Source organism: Eublepharis macularius, chromosome 8 (genome assembly GCF_028583425.1).
Source record: "Eublepharis macularius isolate TG4126 chromosome 8, MPM_Emac_v1.0, whole genome shotgun sequence".
NCBI classification, from domain to species: domain Eukaryota; kingdom Metazoa; phylum Chordata; class Lepidosauria; order Squamata; family Eublepharidae; genus Eublepharis; species Eublepharis macularius.
In genome coordinates this window covers 865,188-880,160 of record NC_072797.1, presented here as the reverse complement: position 1 = coordinate 880,160, position 14,973 = coordinate 865,188, and the positions used below count along the sequence as shown (strand labels likewise).

At 60.2% G+C, this 14,973-nt stretch overlaps 1 protein-coding gene across 4 annotated transcripts in view; it reads left to right on the top strand.

Annotated features, from left to right (window-relative positions):
• Window positions 1–13,994, top strand: part of RUSC2 (RUN and SH3 domain containing 2) — a 42,519-nt gene extending 28,525 nt beyond the window's left edge. For 2 of the 4 annotated variants that reach the window (XM_054987027.1, XM_054987028.1), the window contains exons 4-12: window positions 295–495; window positions 2,189–2,332; window positions 3,171–3,247; window positions 4,961–5,135; window positions 6,455–6,560; window positions 7,474–7,520; window positions 9,698–10,556; window positions 10,709–10,885; window positions 12,586–13,994. In XM_054987027.1, the coding sequence (XP_054843002.1) occupies window positions 295–495; window positions 2,189–2,332; window positions 3,171–3,247; window positions 4,961–5,135; window positions 6,455–6,560; window positions 7,474–7,520; window positions 9,698–10,556; window positions 10,709–10,885; window positions 12,586–12,766 (1,967 nt within the window). In that variant the 3' untranslated portion in view covers window positions 12,767–13,994. The remainder of the gene's footprint in view (window positions 1–294; window positions 496–2,188; window positions 2,333–3,170; window positions 3,248–4,960; window positions 5,136–6,454; window positions 6,561–7,473; window positions 7,521–9,697; window positions 10,557–10,708; window positions 10,886–12,585) is intronic. The other 2 variants (XM_054987029.1, XM_054987030.1) reach the window with 2 other exon arrangements.
• Window positions 13,995–14,973: the final 979 nt, after the last annotated feature.

Sequence of the window (14,973 nt, the reverse complement as noted above, 5' to 3'; positions counted from 1 at the left end):
GGAAGGGCCCTGAAGGACAAGCGAGTTGCTGAGCCTGTGCAGCTCTCGGACTGGGGAGAGTCCAGGCCAGGCCTCCTGCCCACCTGAGGGGCTGGCTGCCAGCATGGCTTCCTCCCCGTTTGGGAATCCTGCCCTGCCTCCACGCCAGTGTGAAACTAATGCTTGCTGGGTTGCTACTAACCTGCTGTCTTTGTTCCTCTCTCTCTCTCTCTCTCTCTCTCTCTCTCTCTCCCTCTCTCCCCCCTCCCCCCCCTGCCGTCTGCCTCGGCTTGCTTGCCTTGGGTGGCTCTGCAGCCCATCACCTCTCCCCACAAGCTCTCAAGTGGCGGGAATATCGGCGGAGAAACCCCCTGGGGCTGGATCGTGTCTCGGGGCTGGCGGGGCTAACGGGCAGCCTGGACTGGAGGCGGCAGGAGGGCCGGCTTCCCTGGAGGAATCCCATCTTGGAGTTCCCAGGTGCCCTGAATGCCGGACGTGCCGGCTGCAGGCTCAGTGGTGCGCCCCGGCCACGGATAGGCCTGTCTGGGTCCTGGCTCTGCTGCAGTCCTTTGATCCTCTCCCTGGGAGTGGGGGACGCGTGCGGTCTCTGGTCGCACTTCTCAAACCACAGGAAGGGAGGGCACTTCCACCGCTTGGCTCAGCGAGGGAGGGAGCCTCCTTCCTCTGGGTGCCGTCCAGTGGAAACTGACGGCAGTGAAGTCCCACTGAAATCCACGTGGCTTCAGACTGTGTTGGGGCTGGTGGGCTGGAGGTAGCCCAGAAGAGCAGCAGGCTGGTGTGGCTGGGGCCCCTGGCCCGGCGGGGGCTCTCTGGGTCCCTGGCTGCTGCTCAGCAGGCACCTGTAGTGCCAGCCTCTGGCGCCCCACGGTGGCACTGCCAACAGCTTCCTCCTCGGGTGAGCCCTGCAGGGGCACTGCTGTGCCACCTCCCGGTTCAGGCTTTGGTTTCGTCGAACTCCCCGGTGCTCCGCACCCTCCCTGCCTCCATCTGATCCTCACAACAAACAACCCTCTGAGGCCAGTTAGTTGTGAGAGTGACTGGACTAGTCAGCGCCAGTAGGGCTGCCAGGTTCCTCCTGGAAAATGCAGGGGCTGGGGGACCCTTCCCAGGTCGCTCTGAGGGTCTTGCCATCGCTGGCCCCACAGAGACGCCTCTCCTGGGTGCCTAACCCCGATTGCCCCTCCCGAGAGCCAGCCTGGTGTAGTGGTTAGCCTGTTGGACTAGGATCCGAGAGTCCTGGTTTCAGGGGCCCCTCTGCCAAGGAAGCTTGCTGGGTGCCCCGGGCCAGTCAGGCGCTCTCTGCCTAGCCTACTTTGCAGGGCTGTTGTGAGGTTAAAGTGGAGGGGAGGGGAATAACGTAAGCCACTTTGAGTCCTCACTGTGGACAAAGATGGAAAATATGTGAGGTGAATAATTTCCCCTCTGCTGTCCCACTGAAGCCTCTGCCACCGGGGGGGGGGGATGGCAGCTGGCCAAGCGGGGTTTGCACCTGCCCCCCCCCCCGGTTGTGTTCCAGCATCCTAAACTCTTTCCCCTACCGGCTCTCTGATAGAGCGTCTGATTCCAGAGGGACCGGGACTCGGTTTCCCCTGGGCCGTGCCCTAGTGCTGAGGCTGTGCTCTGCCCGCGGTTCCGCTGTGTGCCTGGGCTGTCGCGTCTGTTGCCGACCTCCTGGCGTTCTTCGGAACGTTCTTCCTGAGCTGCTGCTGCTGCCCCTCGTCCTTCCCCAACGAGGTCTCCCTCCCCTCCCTTCTGAGATCCTTCAGCACAGCCCAGCGCGGTCCCTGTTTCCTCCCCTGAAGGTCCCCCTCTTTCTGCCCCCTCCCCTCCTTGTTTCTAATGATGCTTTTCCCTAAGGAGGCCGAGACCGGCAGTCACGGGGGGCTGGTGTGCACCCCCCCCCCAGCTTGTGGGTGTTGGGGTGACAGCCGTCTCGCATGGACTTTGCCCCGGAAGGGATGCAGGAATTGGCATCCATGGGAGAGGAAGGCTCCGCTGCCAGAAGTGAGCCAGGCCCCCCCCCCTCTGATTGCAGGGAGGCCGGACTTCCTCCTCTCCCCGCTTGGGAAGGAGAACCTGGCAAAGGTTCCCCGGTCAGGCCGCAGGCCCCTTCTGACCCTGAAGCCGAGGTCTGTGTCATCAAGGAACCCGCCCTGAGCAGCGCGCCTCTCCTCACTCCCCCCTGCAGGGCAGTCGGTGAAGCAGCTGTCGCTCAACTATTCCGACTTCTTCCCAGACTACTTCTCCCTGGCGGAAAAGCCCCCGGCTGAGTTCTGCCTGTCACCGGACGGAAACACGGAATCCGTCTCCATCGATCTGCTGCAGAAGAAGGGTGAGTCCTTTCGGCTGCAGCCCCAAAGCAAGCAATGAGGTCAGAAGTAGGCCGGTGGGGGGCGCTCAAAGGCTCCCCCTGGGCCAGCGTCCGAGCAGGTGGAGACTCTGGCATGGCCCACCCCGAGGTGCTGAATGGCTTTTCACCGTGGGGCTCTTGGGCAAAGTGGTTTCCAGCCTGCTTGCCCAAGATCCTTTTTGTCAGAACTTCTGGGATTGGACATGGGGCCTCCCGCGTGCCCACTCCTTGCTCTACCCACTCAGCTCTGGCCCAGCAAAGAGGAGGAGGAGGAGGATGCCATGGGCTGGACAGAAGAGACACGGGAGGAGGAGGAGGGTCATGTTCCCGGACGGGGCTTGAGGCACCAGGAACTGTGAGGGAGGACAGCAGATCCATTGCAGAGAACTTCCGCTGGTCTTCCAAGCAGCCACGCTTGAAGTGGTTTCTCTAGCTGGGATCCTTTGAGCCCTCTTTGGCCTGTTGAATGGCGGGTGCCTTTCCCGGCTGTGTCCGGCTGCACCACCTTGAACGTGAGCCTTCGGGACTGTGCTGTGCAGCAGCTGAGATGCACCCGTTGCATTTGTGCCCGGAGCCCTGGGCGTGAGGCTGCCTGCAGCTGTGAGCAGCTCATGGCGCAGGCCAAGGGAGTCGCCAAGGACAGGCACGCTGCAGACTCTGGCCCCGGCGTTTGCCAGCCACGTGCCACCCTTTGGAAGCAGACACTTTCTGGAGAGGCGGGAGGACAGCTTCCTGCGCTGCTTGGAGATTCGGGGAGGTTTGCCTTCTCCCTCCCACCGCTCGGGTGGCTCTCAGCTCTGCTCTCGCATTGGTCTTCCAGGACTGGTCAAGGCGATCAACATGGCGGTGGACCTCATTGTGGCACATTTTGGGACCAGCAGAGACCCTGGGGTGAAGGTAAGGGAGGGACGGGAGGGGGGGCGCCTTCCCAGGGGAAGAGTCCTGCGTCTCTTTCGCCTTTTGCTTCGGGGCCTGCCTCACCTTTCCCACCTTTGGGCAGAAAGAGACCCGTGCCTGGGACACGTCCTTTGCAGGATGCATTTATTTGGGGAGGAGCCACGTCTGGATCTCCAAACTGGACATTCTGGTTTTATAACCGGTCAGGTTGGGGATTCCTGGGCCCACGCCTGATTCCCTTCCACCAGGCAGCAGCTGCTGGCAGCCCATTTCCCAAGCACAGCAGGAGCCTGCTTTGGATCGGGACCATGGCACAGGAGGGGGAGTAATTTCAGGGTGTCTCTCACCCCCCCCCCCGGTAGCTTCACACAAAACAGCCCCGGGGGAGTGTTTTTTTTCCCCGCTGGAAGGGCGCAGGTGCCCCCCCCCAGTCGGGCAAATGGTGCCCCTGGGCCATGGGTGGGGGGAGGGCTTGGTGGGGAATGCACGCTCGCCCTCCCCCCTCTGCACAGTGACCTCCAGATCATTGGGAGGGGGGTTGCCTCTAAGGTGTTGTGCTGAGCATAACCCTGACCCCCTCCCTTGCTGTTTTCCCCCAAGAAATCTCCCCCCAGCCTGCCTCTTTTGGGGGGCCGGGGGCCTGGAGGGGGTTCTCTTTCTAGTTTTCTTATGGCTCTCTGGCGCATCAACCAGCAGCTCCTTTGGACTTCAGCGCCCTCCTGACTCCGGCTTCTGCGATGGCCCTGCTATGTTGTCCTTCCTTCCGGTTTCAAGCAGCAGGGCTGGGCGGGGGGGGGGGGGGGCTGGAAAGGGCCTTTGGGCCCTGTGGGGCCTGGGACTGGGTTGCCTTCTCCCTGTAGTGGCCGGAGCCCTTGCCTTTGGGAACCCCAGACCCTGGGCTCAGGCAGGGGAGGACAGCAGGCAGTGCTGCAAATGTGGGGAAGGGCCCCCTTCTCCTCCGCCGGCAGCCAGCAGGGCAGGTGCTTGGCTGGGTGGGCGGGCAGGAGAGGGGGGCTGGCATGCTCCCAGCCAGACCTCCCTGTTCCTGGAAAGGGCCCAGCATGACCCTGCTGCCTGCCCCCAGTCCTTCTTCCCTCCTGTTTATTTTTAGCCATGCTGAGGAACAGCGGCTGAGCGGCTTGTCTCTTTGGCCCTGAGGGCCTGCCCTCAGCCCTGCAGCTGGGCCTGGACTGGGTTCAACACCAGTTCCAGTGGGGGTGGAAGTGAGAGCAGCAGGTCCAAGCCCCCCTCTGGGCTTGGGCTTCTGCCTGAAAAGGGGAAACTGGAGCGGCCTGCTTCACAGGGCTTTGGCTTGTGAGCTTCCACGTGGAGTGTAGGGCACTGTGGCAGAGTGCCAGAAAGTGCGACCCTCCGAGCTTCGCTGAGACTCCCCCCCCCCAAGCCTCTGTGCCTTGCAGAGCAGACTGTGACTCAGACCCCACCCTTGCTGCCAGTGTTTGATGTCACTTCCTGTCCGCGGGGGGTGCTCTCCTTTTCATATGTGGGAGGGAACATCTCCCAGCCATGGCGCAGCCCCCTCTCCCTCCCCCTCCCCGGTGAGAAGTGCAGTGGGGTGGGAAAGGGCCCTGCCCAGCAGTCTCTGCCCCCCCCCCCCGCCACCGCCCCCCATGCAGCCAGGCTCCTGATGGAGGCGGAGGAGCCGGCCCCGTGTGCTTCGGCTGTAACACGGTCTCTCCTCTCGCCCCCTTCCAGGCCAAGCTGGGGAACAGCTCCGTGAGCCCCAATGTGGGGCACCTCGTCCTGAAGTACCTGTGTCCTGCCATCCGCGACCTCCTGAGCGACGGGCTCAAGGCCTACGTGCTGGACGTGATCGTGGGCCAGAGACGCAACATCCCCTGGAGCGTGGTGGAGGCCTCCACTCAGCTGGGTATGGAGCCGCCTTGCCGCCGCCCCCCACCCCCCGGGGCACTTCTTGCTCTTCCTTGCAGCAGTACCGACCCCTTTATTTGCAAGGGGTGCAGCAAGGCCCTTAGGTAAAGCGAGCGCGCGCGCCTCCTCATGGCAGGGCCTGCGGGTGTGCTGCTCTTAAAAGGGTACGAGAGCTCAGTTTTTCACAGTGAAGGCAGGGGGCCAGGGAGAAGACGGATTCGGGCCAGGTGGGCTTCCTGATGCAAGTGAGCTGGGCGGGGGGGGGGAGTTCCCCCTGGACTCTTGTTACGTTTGTGATGGGTGGGGCAGCACATGGGGGGGATCCCGGGTGAGGGTTTCGGTCTCCCCCTCTCTGCTGTCTTGGATTGTCTGCAAAAGCTGCTCAGAAGAGGGCGGACACCTGCCTGCCCCCGGGAGAAAGGTGGGGCCAAACCGTGGCCGGAACACCGAGGGTCCTGAGCAGAAGTGCTGGCCGTTGGCTCTGCTTCCTTCGCCAGCACTCACGGGCTGTCTCTTCTGCCTCCCCGGGAGGCAGGGGGTTGTGTGCCTCCTCCCTGTGGGGCCGGGGCCCCTTCAGAGCTGTGCTGCCTGCCTGCCCTGCTCTGCTGCCTGGGGCTTCAGAGTCCTGCCTGGTGTGAGAAGAGCCTGGCCTGGCCTGCCCACTCAGGCAAAGGAACGCCCAGCTCTCCGGCCCTGCCCCCCACCCACCCCACCCCCGCCATGGTCGCAGTCAGCTCCCACAGGCATTGGGGGGGGGCACTGGCTTTTGTGAGCCACGGCTTGTGATCTTCTTGGCTCAGCTTATTTTCAGCCGACCCCATTCGGAGGCAGGAGGTGGGTCACACATCAGAGATCTGGATGAAATCGATGCCCCCCACGCTCCCTTCTCCCCCACCAGCCCCTCCCCTGTCAGATGTGATCCCAAATAAGGAACCTGGAGAGGCTCCTTGGAAGATCTCCAGGTGTTTGACTTTGCACGTCTGGGGCGGGAGTGGGGGACCCACTCTCTGGACACCCGTTTAGCCCCGGGGCTCCTTGCTCTGGCCTTGCTTTCTCTTAACGTCACTGCATTTGTGTTGTGACGTTGATGGTCTGGACCAAATGAGGAGATGTTCTGTCCCTGGGCGGGGGGGGTGCCCGGCCCCCACGAGGCCTCTCGGGCGAGGGTCGGAGCTGCCTGTGGACTCCCTCGCTGGAGCGTCCCTTGGGAAGTGTGGAGGTGGACCGGGGGGGAGGGGCCAGGAGGAACCCGGTGTCTTTGGGGGGGGGCTGTTCTTTCCCTGATCTGCTCTTGACCCTCCGCCCTCTCCTCCGCAGGCCCCTCCACCAGGGTCCTGCATGGCCTCTACAGCAAGGTCAGCCAGTACCCGGAGCTCACCAGCCATACCATGCGCTTCAACACCTTCATCTTGGGTCTTCTCAAGTAAGCAGTGGGGCAGGAGGTCATGGGGTTCTGTGTGGCGCAAGGAAGATAACCCGGGGCTGGGAATATTCTCCCCTGCCCCTGGCTTGCCTGAGGCTCATGCCCTCTACTTAAAATGGGGGGGGGGAATGCAGTTAGGCCCCCACCCCGGCCAGTTACCTGGGACAGACGGAGATCGTTACACACTTTGGTGCATTGAAGGCATTGGCGGAAGTGTCTCTTCTCGTTGAAATTTCCCTCCCGGCAACAGCCTTCCCAGTTGAACCATCTTTGGTTGGAAGTGCGGCAGTGGCCTGATCTGGATCCGGAGCCCAGCACAGAGGGGGCTTCACGCGGGCCCCCGGGCATTAATTTTCCAATCCAGCGTGGCCTCGGAGTGGGAGGGGGGGCCCTTTGCTGAATGCCCATTGAGATGCCCGGGCTGGACCCTGCCTGGTACAGGGGCCACCAGTCACTTCACCTGGGGGAAGGACCAGCCGGCTCTGCGCTGGGTGTGGGGGGAGCAGGAGGGAGGCCTGCTTCTCTGTTGTGGGGGTGGAGCGTTTCAGACCCATTTTTCCTTTCCGCTTGCGCTTGGCTCATCTGCTTCTGCACTGAGGGCGTGGGGGGTGGGCAGGAATATGAAAGAGCTGGTTTCCAGTCCAGAGTCTGCTGGCAAGTTTTTGGGGGTGGCCTTGGGCCAGTCAGTTTCTCTCGCTCTCTTCCTAACTACCTCACAGGGCTGTTGTGAGGATAAAACAGGAAAGCAGATGTGTGTGCGCGCCCCAGAACTCCTTGGGGGAAGGTCATGGGGGGGGGGCAGCCTGGCTGGAGATACCCCTCTGGGCCCTTTGCCATGCACCCCGGTCAGTGCTCTGGGCCCCCGCACCCCAGTCAGTGCTGTGTTTCACGGCCTTCTCCTGCTTTCTTCTAGCATCCGATCGCTGGAGTTCTGGTTTAATCATCTCTACAACCATGAAGGTGAGGGCAGCTATGGTGGAATTGGGGCTGGGGGAGGGCAGTACGTGTCTGCAGCTATGACAAGCATTTGGAAGAGTGGAGACTCAGAAGGCAGGAAAGCTCAGCTAGCTGAGGGGGGGGGGACGACGGTGCCCCCGGGGCCTTATGGTGGATCTTGCGACAAGTGAAGAAGTTGGAGCCCCTTCCCTGTTTTGCAACTTGACTCAAGTCCCTTGTAGTCCTCCAGGGGTCCCACCCCTGGGGACAGCAGAGGCACCAGGACTTGTGGTGGGTGGGGAGGAGCCCTTTGGCAGCTGGTCCTGAAATACGGGGCGGGGGGGGCAGCAGCTCTCTCTCTGTGGTGGCAATTAGGAAACCTGTTGGCAGCAGCAGGTGTGAGGACAGACTCCTCACCACCTCCCCAGAATGGTAAACCCTTGGAAGGGCCAAACGGCACGACTCGGTTCCCTGGGCCAGCTTTGAATCATTCCGTCATGTATGTCGCCCTTTTATGGAGTGTCTCCCTCCTGCAGGGAGAGTGTTCCTTTGAAAATGGACTGCTGGAAACTAGAGTCTCCGTCTCGTTTAAAGCTAAACCCAAACTGCTGTACTGAAAGGGCCGTTCTCTTCTTCAGCCTCCTTTGTAAAGACAAGCAGCCCTCTGGCTAAAGAGGAGCCAGAAGTTTGTTTATTCCGGGTGTCGAGAGAAAACCATGAATCCCCGAGAAAAATCACTCATGGTTGTCTTTTACGTGTTAGTTAAAATCAGTCTAATCAATCTTGAAATAGTCAAGTATGTAGGGATCACAGAAATACAAAACCATGTTCCGTGTAGGGGTGTGTACGGGAAAAAATTAGTTTTTTCCATAAATGATTTGTAATACCCCAAAAGCCAAAGCGGCAAGCTGCTTCAGCTTCAGGTATTTAAATCACTTCGGTATGCTCCGTAAATATTCGGAGCATACCAAAGTGAGGGGGGGGGAGCTGTCTCCCAGCCCCCACACCCCACACCTCTCACTTAGTCCTCCCATCCCCCCCCACCCCACTTACCTGGCCGTGGAGCCAGAAAAAACACCAGCTGGGCAGCAGGGAAAGCTGGAGCTGGCATTTCCACCGCCCGCGCCACCTCTTCCACTGCAGCAGCAGCCAGAGGGGTGGCGGGGAAGGCTGGAGCTGCCCCCCGCGTCACCACCTCCCTTGCAGCAGCGCTGCAGCGAAGGGCCAGGTAAGTGGGGTGGTAGGAGGGAGGGAGCCCTTTAAACTTTAAAGCCCCCAAAGCTTCCCAAAGTGATATGAATCACTTCAGGAAGCTTAGATTCGGAAACCCCAAATCTTTATGGCTCAGGTCCAATTTGGGCATTTATGCCGAATCGGATACCTGAAGCGCACACCCCTAATTCCATGTATTAAAAAAATTTAGAAACAGGCAAGTGTGTATGTCACAGTCCCTTATCCTGTATATCTTAGAAGTAAAAGATAAAATAAATTGTTTGTTTGTTTACATCATTTAAAAGATTATATCATCTCATGCAACCCAAGTCTGAGAGATTTAAGGGGTTTTGGGGCGTGGCTGTCTAGTATAGGCCCAGTGACATGAAACCCACAGGACGGTACCAGAATCCTGCCATTTGTCACCTTCCTGTGGTATGTCCTGAGTGTCTGTCTGAGCTATAACAGACGTCTGAGGAAATAAACTCTGAACATCTTCGGAACAAGCGGTTGAGATTGTTCTGGCCATCCATTCGACGCCTGTAGCTTCTCTCTTGCCAAGACTGGAACAGCGAGAACATATCTGAGAAAAACAGGCCTTGCAAATAGGGAGATAACGCCGTTGCCAGGCCGGCTCTCTTCTCGTGCGGCCAGTAATACCTGTTTCAGTCCAGGGTCTGCAGCGGCCCTACTGGGAACTCATCCCCCCCCCCGCCCCCAGGGCGATGTGTGGCTGACTGATTCAAATTTAGACGAGGGGAGCCCACGCACAACCCGTTGGAAACCGTAATGGGCAGTTTGGCCCTAAGAGAGTCCAGAAGTGAGGAAGGGTACAAGATTTCTCCTGCGTTGCGCCATTTGTGAGCAAGTGGAGCCTAGAACTGAAGGTGTTGTTGGGGAGGGCAAGGGGTGGGTGGGTGTGTCAGTGGGAAGAAGGAAGAGGGGAACTGGGAGCCCTGGCTGACGTGGGTGTGGCCCTCTCCCCGCAGACGTCATCCAGGCGCACTACCAGCCGGCGGGCTTCCTGGCGCTGTCGCACGGCGTGTGCCAGGGCCTCTTCGAGGAGGTGCTGCTGCTGCTGCAGCCGCTGTCTCTGCTGCCCTTCGGCCTGGACCTGCTCTTCGAGCACCACCTGCTGCAGGCGGGCCAGGAGCAGCAGCAGCGGAAGGAGCTGCTCCGCACCAAGCAGGGCCTGGTGCTTTCCGCCCACTCCACCCTGCAGCTGATGCGGACCCGAGGGAGCAGCTCGGAGGGGAGCAGCCGGAGCTGGGCGTCCGAGCAGGAGAAGACGGAAGCCAGGGTCAGGGGCGTGGGGGCTCCCTGCAGAGGCGGCGGGAAGGAGGCCCCCTCGGAGCCGAGAAAGGACAAGCAGGCCAGCTGGTGGTACCAGCTCATGCAGAGCTCCCAGGTCTACATCGAAGGGTCAGCCGAAGGCTCTCGTTTCATCCGATACGAGCGGAAGAAGAAGGCGGACACGGGCACCACGGTCAAGCAGGCTGAGTCCAGAAAGGGGCCTCCCCCGCGGGAAGGGGTGGTGGAAGGGGCGGAGGCCTGCCCCATCACGGAAGTACCGGTCAAGGAGAGGCCTCGGGTGGCAGAACCTGCAGAGAAGCAGGAGCCCCTGACCAGAGAAGAGGCGAAGGAGGAAAGCCGCCCCTTCTGGATGGGCAGCCCACCCGACTCGGAGCTCACGGACCTGAAGCGCAGCAAGGAGAGAGAACGTGGGCCAGCCCCGAAACAGGCGGGGCTGGGGCAGAGCAGTGCCTGCAGCCCCGAGCACAGCCAGCCCAAGTGGGGGCACCTCTTTGGCTCCCGGAAGGTGTCCAAGGAGCCCAAGCAGGCCAACAGGTAGAGAAAGAGCTCGGGTGGCGGGGGGGGGGTCTTGAAGGCCTTGTCTGAGGAGGCTCTTGGGGGCCGTGGCGTGCTTGGGAAGGGAAGGTTCTGGGCAGGGAGAACCTCGTGGTCCGAGGGGCGCTGCTGACCCCCAGCCTTCTTCCCAGGATGCCCTCTGGCTGGCTGAGCCTGGATCGCTCCGTGTTCCAGCTGATGGCCCAGACCGTGGGGGCTGGCATGTGGAGAGAGACTGCCTCGGAGCCGGAGAGGTTGCCTGCGGATTGCCCCCTGTCGTGCCGCAAGCAGCAGTCGCTGGACAGGGCCATGTCCCTGGACACACCCTGGTGAGTGAGGTAGGCCCGGGCCACGTGTGCGCTGAGGAACAGGCCCCCGGGCTCCTCTGCCAGGCGCCTGGCTTTTTTGCAGGCCTCGGACGTGGTCAGGTTCAAGAATACATCAGAGTTGCTAGCCGTCGATGGGGCTGCAGGGGAAATGCCCGAGGGAGCAGCGGGGCTGGGAGAGCCAGCCCCGGGGGTGGAAGGGAGTGAGCAGGAGATCAGCAGAGAAGCCCCGCAGGATCAGGCCAGGAAGGGCCCACCTCACCCTCCACGCGGTTTCACACAGCAGCCAGCCAGTTGCCCTGGAGGGCCAAACCACGGCTTCCTCCTGAGGCTGCCTCCTGGCACGGGGGGTCAGGGGTTGGCTGCCTCTGTGGGTGGAGGCTCCCTTCGGTCCCCACGGCCGGCGGCCACTGATGGGCCTCTCCCCCCGGAACTTGCCTACCCCCCTCCCCCCCCTTTAAAGCCATCTCTGCTCAGGGCCACCTCCACTGGCCGGGAATCCCCCCATGCGCTGACTCCTTGCCCGAAGCGGCGTTTCCTTTGGGCTCTCCTGCACCTGCTGCCCATCCACTTCCTTGGGTGCCCCCAAGCTCCAGTTTTATGGGAGGGGGGGGTAAAAGCTCCCCCTCTCCGCTTTCTCCACCCCCCCCCCCCCGTGGAATTTTATACACATCTCTCATGTCCCGTCCCCCCCCCCCACAACTAGCCATCTTCTTTCTAGGGAAAAGACTGCAGCCTTTCCTGATGGGAAAGATGCTTCAAACCCCCCCACCACCACCACCAATCGTCTCGGTTGCCCCCTCCGCACTTTTCCCAGCTTTGCGAGATTTGAGTGGCAGCACCTTAGAGACCCGCCAGATTCCCAGGCAGACTGTGAGCTTCTGAGAGCCAAGCTCCCTTCATCAGATACAAGACTCAGCTCTGCAATACCCCTTTTGAGATGCGCAGCCAGAAGGGCGCACGGCGTGTTCCAGACGAGGCCGCACCTTGGCTCGATACAGGAGCGCTGCAGCACCGGCGGTCTTCCTTTCAGTCCCTTCCCTAATAATCCCCAGCCCGGCGTTTGCCCTTTTCACTGCTGCTGCATGTTGAGTTGACCTTTTCATCAAGCTGTCCACTACCACCCCAAGATTTTTTGCAGAAATGGGGAGACCCACACAGAGATCACATGGCCAGACTGAGCTATTCCTTGGTCTTTTGCACAGAGATCCCCTTAGCCTCCAGCAGACAACCAGTTGGTTTATGGACTGTAGTGATCTCTGCAAAGAGCTCCTCCACACGTGCTCTGCCTGCATTCTGGAAGAGAGGAGCAGCCTTTACTAAGGTGCATGTGGTCCCTGGACTGTGTTACTCCCCTGACCCATTGGCAAAAGCTGTCCAGCCTGAGCTCACCTCTGTGGCTGGCACACCCCTCTGCCAAGCTGGGCGGAGCAAAAAAGTTTAAGCCTTCCTGAGTGAACAGCTCATAGGCTTGGCCCCTCCACTGCCAACCACCTTCTTCCGGGGTTCCACCTTTTCCTTATCTCAGGCTAAAATAGGTTAGCGAGAGAGAGAACACACCCAGCTCAGCTGGCTTGCCCGGGGTTTGCCACCGAGCTCCACAGCTGAACGTGGCTCTCCCACATCCCAGGCAGCTGCTGTGGCCTCTGTGTGCTGCGCTGACTCTCTTTGGACCCTCATTCCTTTCTGCTCTCCGTTTCCAGCGAGGTGAAGGCCCTTTGCCACCACATCGCCACTGAGGCTGGGCAGCTGAGCTTCAAGAAGGGAGACATCCTGCGTGTGGCGAGCAAGGTGGATGCTGACTGGCTCAGGTGCAGCCGAGGAGCAGAGAGCGGGCTGGTGCCCATCGTCTATGTCACCCATAAGGAAGACGAGGACTATTGACGGGACGGGGCCCGATGTCCCAGGAAGCACAGGTCCACGTGCTCTGGCCGCCTGCCCGGCAGGGCTGTGACAGACACGCCTTCTCCCTGGCCCCCGAGGCTCCTTGCTGTGTTGCTGACTTCCCACGCCCTTTTCTCTGCCCTGCTCCGTGGGGGGCTGGCAGGGATGCCAGGTTGCCAAGCACTGTGCATGCTCTCTCGCGCTCCGCCAGGGGAGTCCCTCGCAGCCCCCCCTTTCTTTCCTCCTCCAGCTCCATCTTCAGCTATCCTCCAACATAAACTTTAGGCTCCAGGGGCGAAAGTGGTCTGGGCAGGATGCAGACGCCCGCCTGAGATCCAACGGGGTGGTCCTTGTCCAACTACAGTCCCCAGCATGCATCGCTCCTCTTCCATCTGTGTGTGCAGGCAGGGGCCTCTCCTCTGCTGGTGGCAGGAAGCCCCGCCCCAGGACTCTGTGCTCACTTACGTTAACACGGCATTGCCGCAGGGCCGATGTGCAGCCAGTGGGAGCCAGCCAGGGAGGGAGGGGCAGGCGAGCCCCGCGCCGAGCAGGGAAAGTAGTCCCCCCAGTATCTGTGTGTGTGTAGTGGTTTGGTAGCAGTTGACGGCTGTTCTGTGGTAGAAGTAGCTGGTCTGTGGGAGTTGCCCACTGATGGGGACCCCGGGACGTAGGGGGAGGGGACATTCTGGAATGGGGGAGGGGACATTGCTTCCAGCTGGGGGGAGGGGCGTCCCCTCTTCCAAGCGACTGCCGTGGTTTTTAGCATTTTTAAGTGACAAAAGAGCACAGCAGTAGGAGGGCCATAGAGGCCACCAAAGTGGAAATAGGCTGGTGGTGGTGGAACTGCCTGCCACATGATTCTGAGGAAGGGTCTTCCAGGGGGTTGGAAATCTACTTCTGTGCTGTGTTCCATGCCTCCTTCGGGGACAAGTTGTGTATGGGGGCAGCGCCAGCCCTTGGGGTCCCCTATCTCAGTGTAGCTAAGGAAACAGTATTATTGCGCAGGCCAGCCCGTGTGCAGAGCCTCGGCTGCGGTGCTGCCCCCCGCCCAGCCGAAATCTGCCGAGGGCGTCTCCGATGTTGCAAAGGTTGCTCCTATGTGTACATACGGCTCTTGCGGACATGGCGCCATTATTTAATTTGTACTTCTGGCGTTAGAACAGGGTGTCTCGCCTTTATTTATTTCTTTATTTATGATGCACATTAATAAAAAAGGTGCTGGCAAAGAGCTGCCCTCTGGAGTTGTGACTGGTGAGGCTACCTGACGCTTTCCGTGGGGTGCCCCACAAGCATGAAATACATGGGCTCATAGGTGCCTCGAGCACCTCCAAGTTAGGCTGGTGGAGAGAACGGGGAGACCCTCGCTGAAGCCGTTGACTGCGCGCTGGAGGAAAGCCTTGTGTCTTGCACTGCTCAAAATGGGGTCCAGCAGCAGTCAACAAGAGAGGCGACTTGCTTGCCCACTGGACAGGAAGGTGTGTGCGTGTTCCTGAAGGTCCCACCTGCACTGGTACCATTTTCCTTCCCTTAGCCCTGCATGCCTGTCATGTCCCTTGAGGTTCCACAGGAGGCCCTTTTGTGGGCTTTAAAATATCAGTAATTGCTATTGTCTTATAATTTTGTCATCATAATCTGTCACCACAATCAGCCAGTTCCACTGAGTTTCCAGCTTTCATTTTTCAAAAGTCGTAGATTGGGAGGAGTCAGCCGTGTTAGTCTGTAGTAGCGAAATAGTATGCATCTGATGAAGAGAACACTGGTTTCGAGCCCTGTCCTCTGGTGTCCACAGGAACAGCTCCCTCCCTCCTCTAAGAGACAGCCTTTTAAATACTGAAGGAGAGTAGCCATGCTGCCCTCAGCCTTCTCCAACCTGAACATTCCCAGGCTGCTCGGTCTGCCTTCGCAGGGCTTCGTCGCCTGGTTGCCCTCCTCTGCACCCATTCCAATTTATCTGCTGCCCCCTTCTTGAAGTGAGGCCTCCAGAACGGCACACAATACTCCAGGCACAGGCCTGACCAATGCGGTATAGAGTGGGACAATGACGCCCTGTGATTTGGATATTATGCCTTTGTTGACACCCCCCCCCAAGACTGCATTCGCCTTTTTTGCTGCTGCGACACACTGGCTGCTTACATTTCGCTTCCTATCCACCCGTATCCAAAGATCTCGTTCACACACACTGCCACTCAGAGGCCCCAGCACTCATC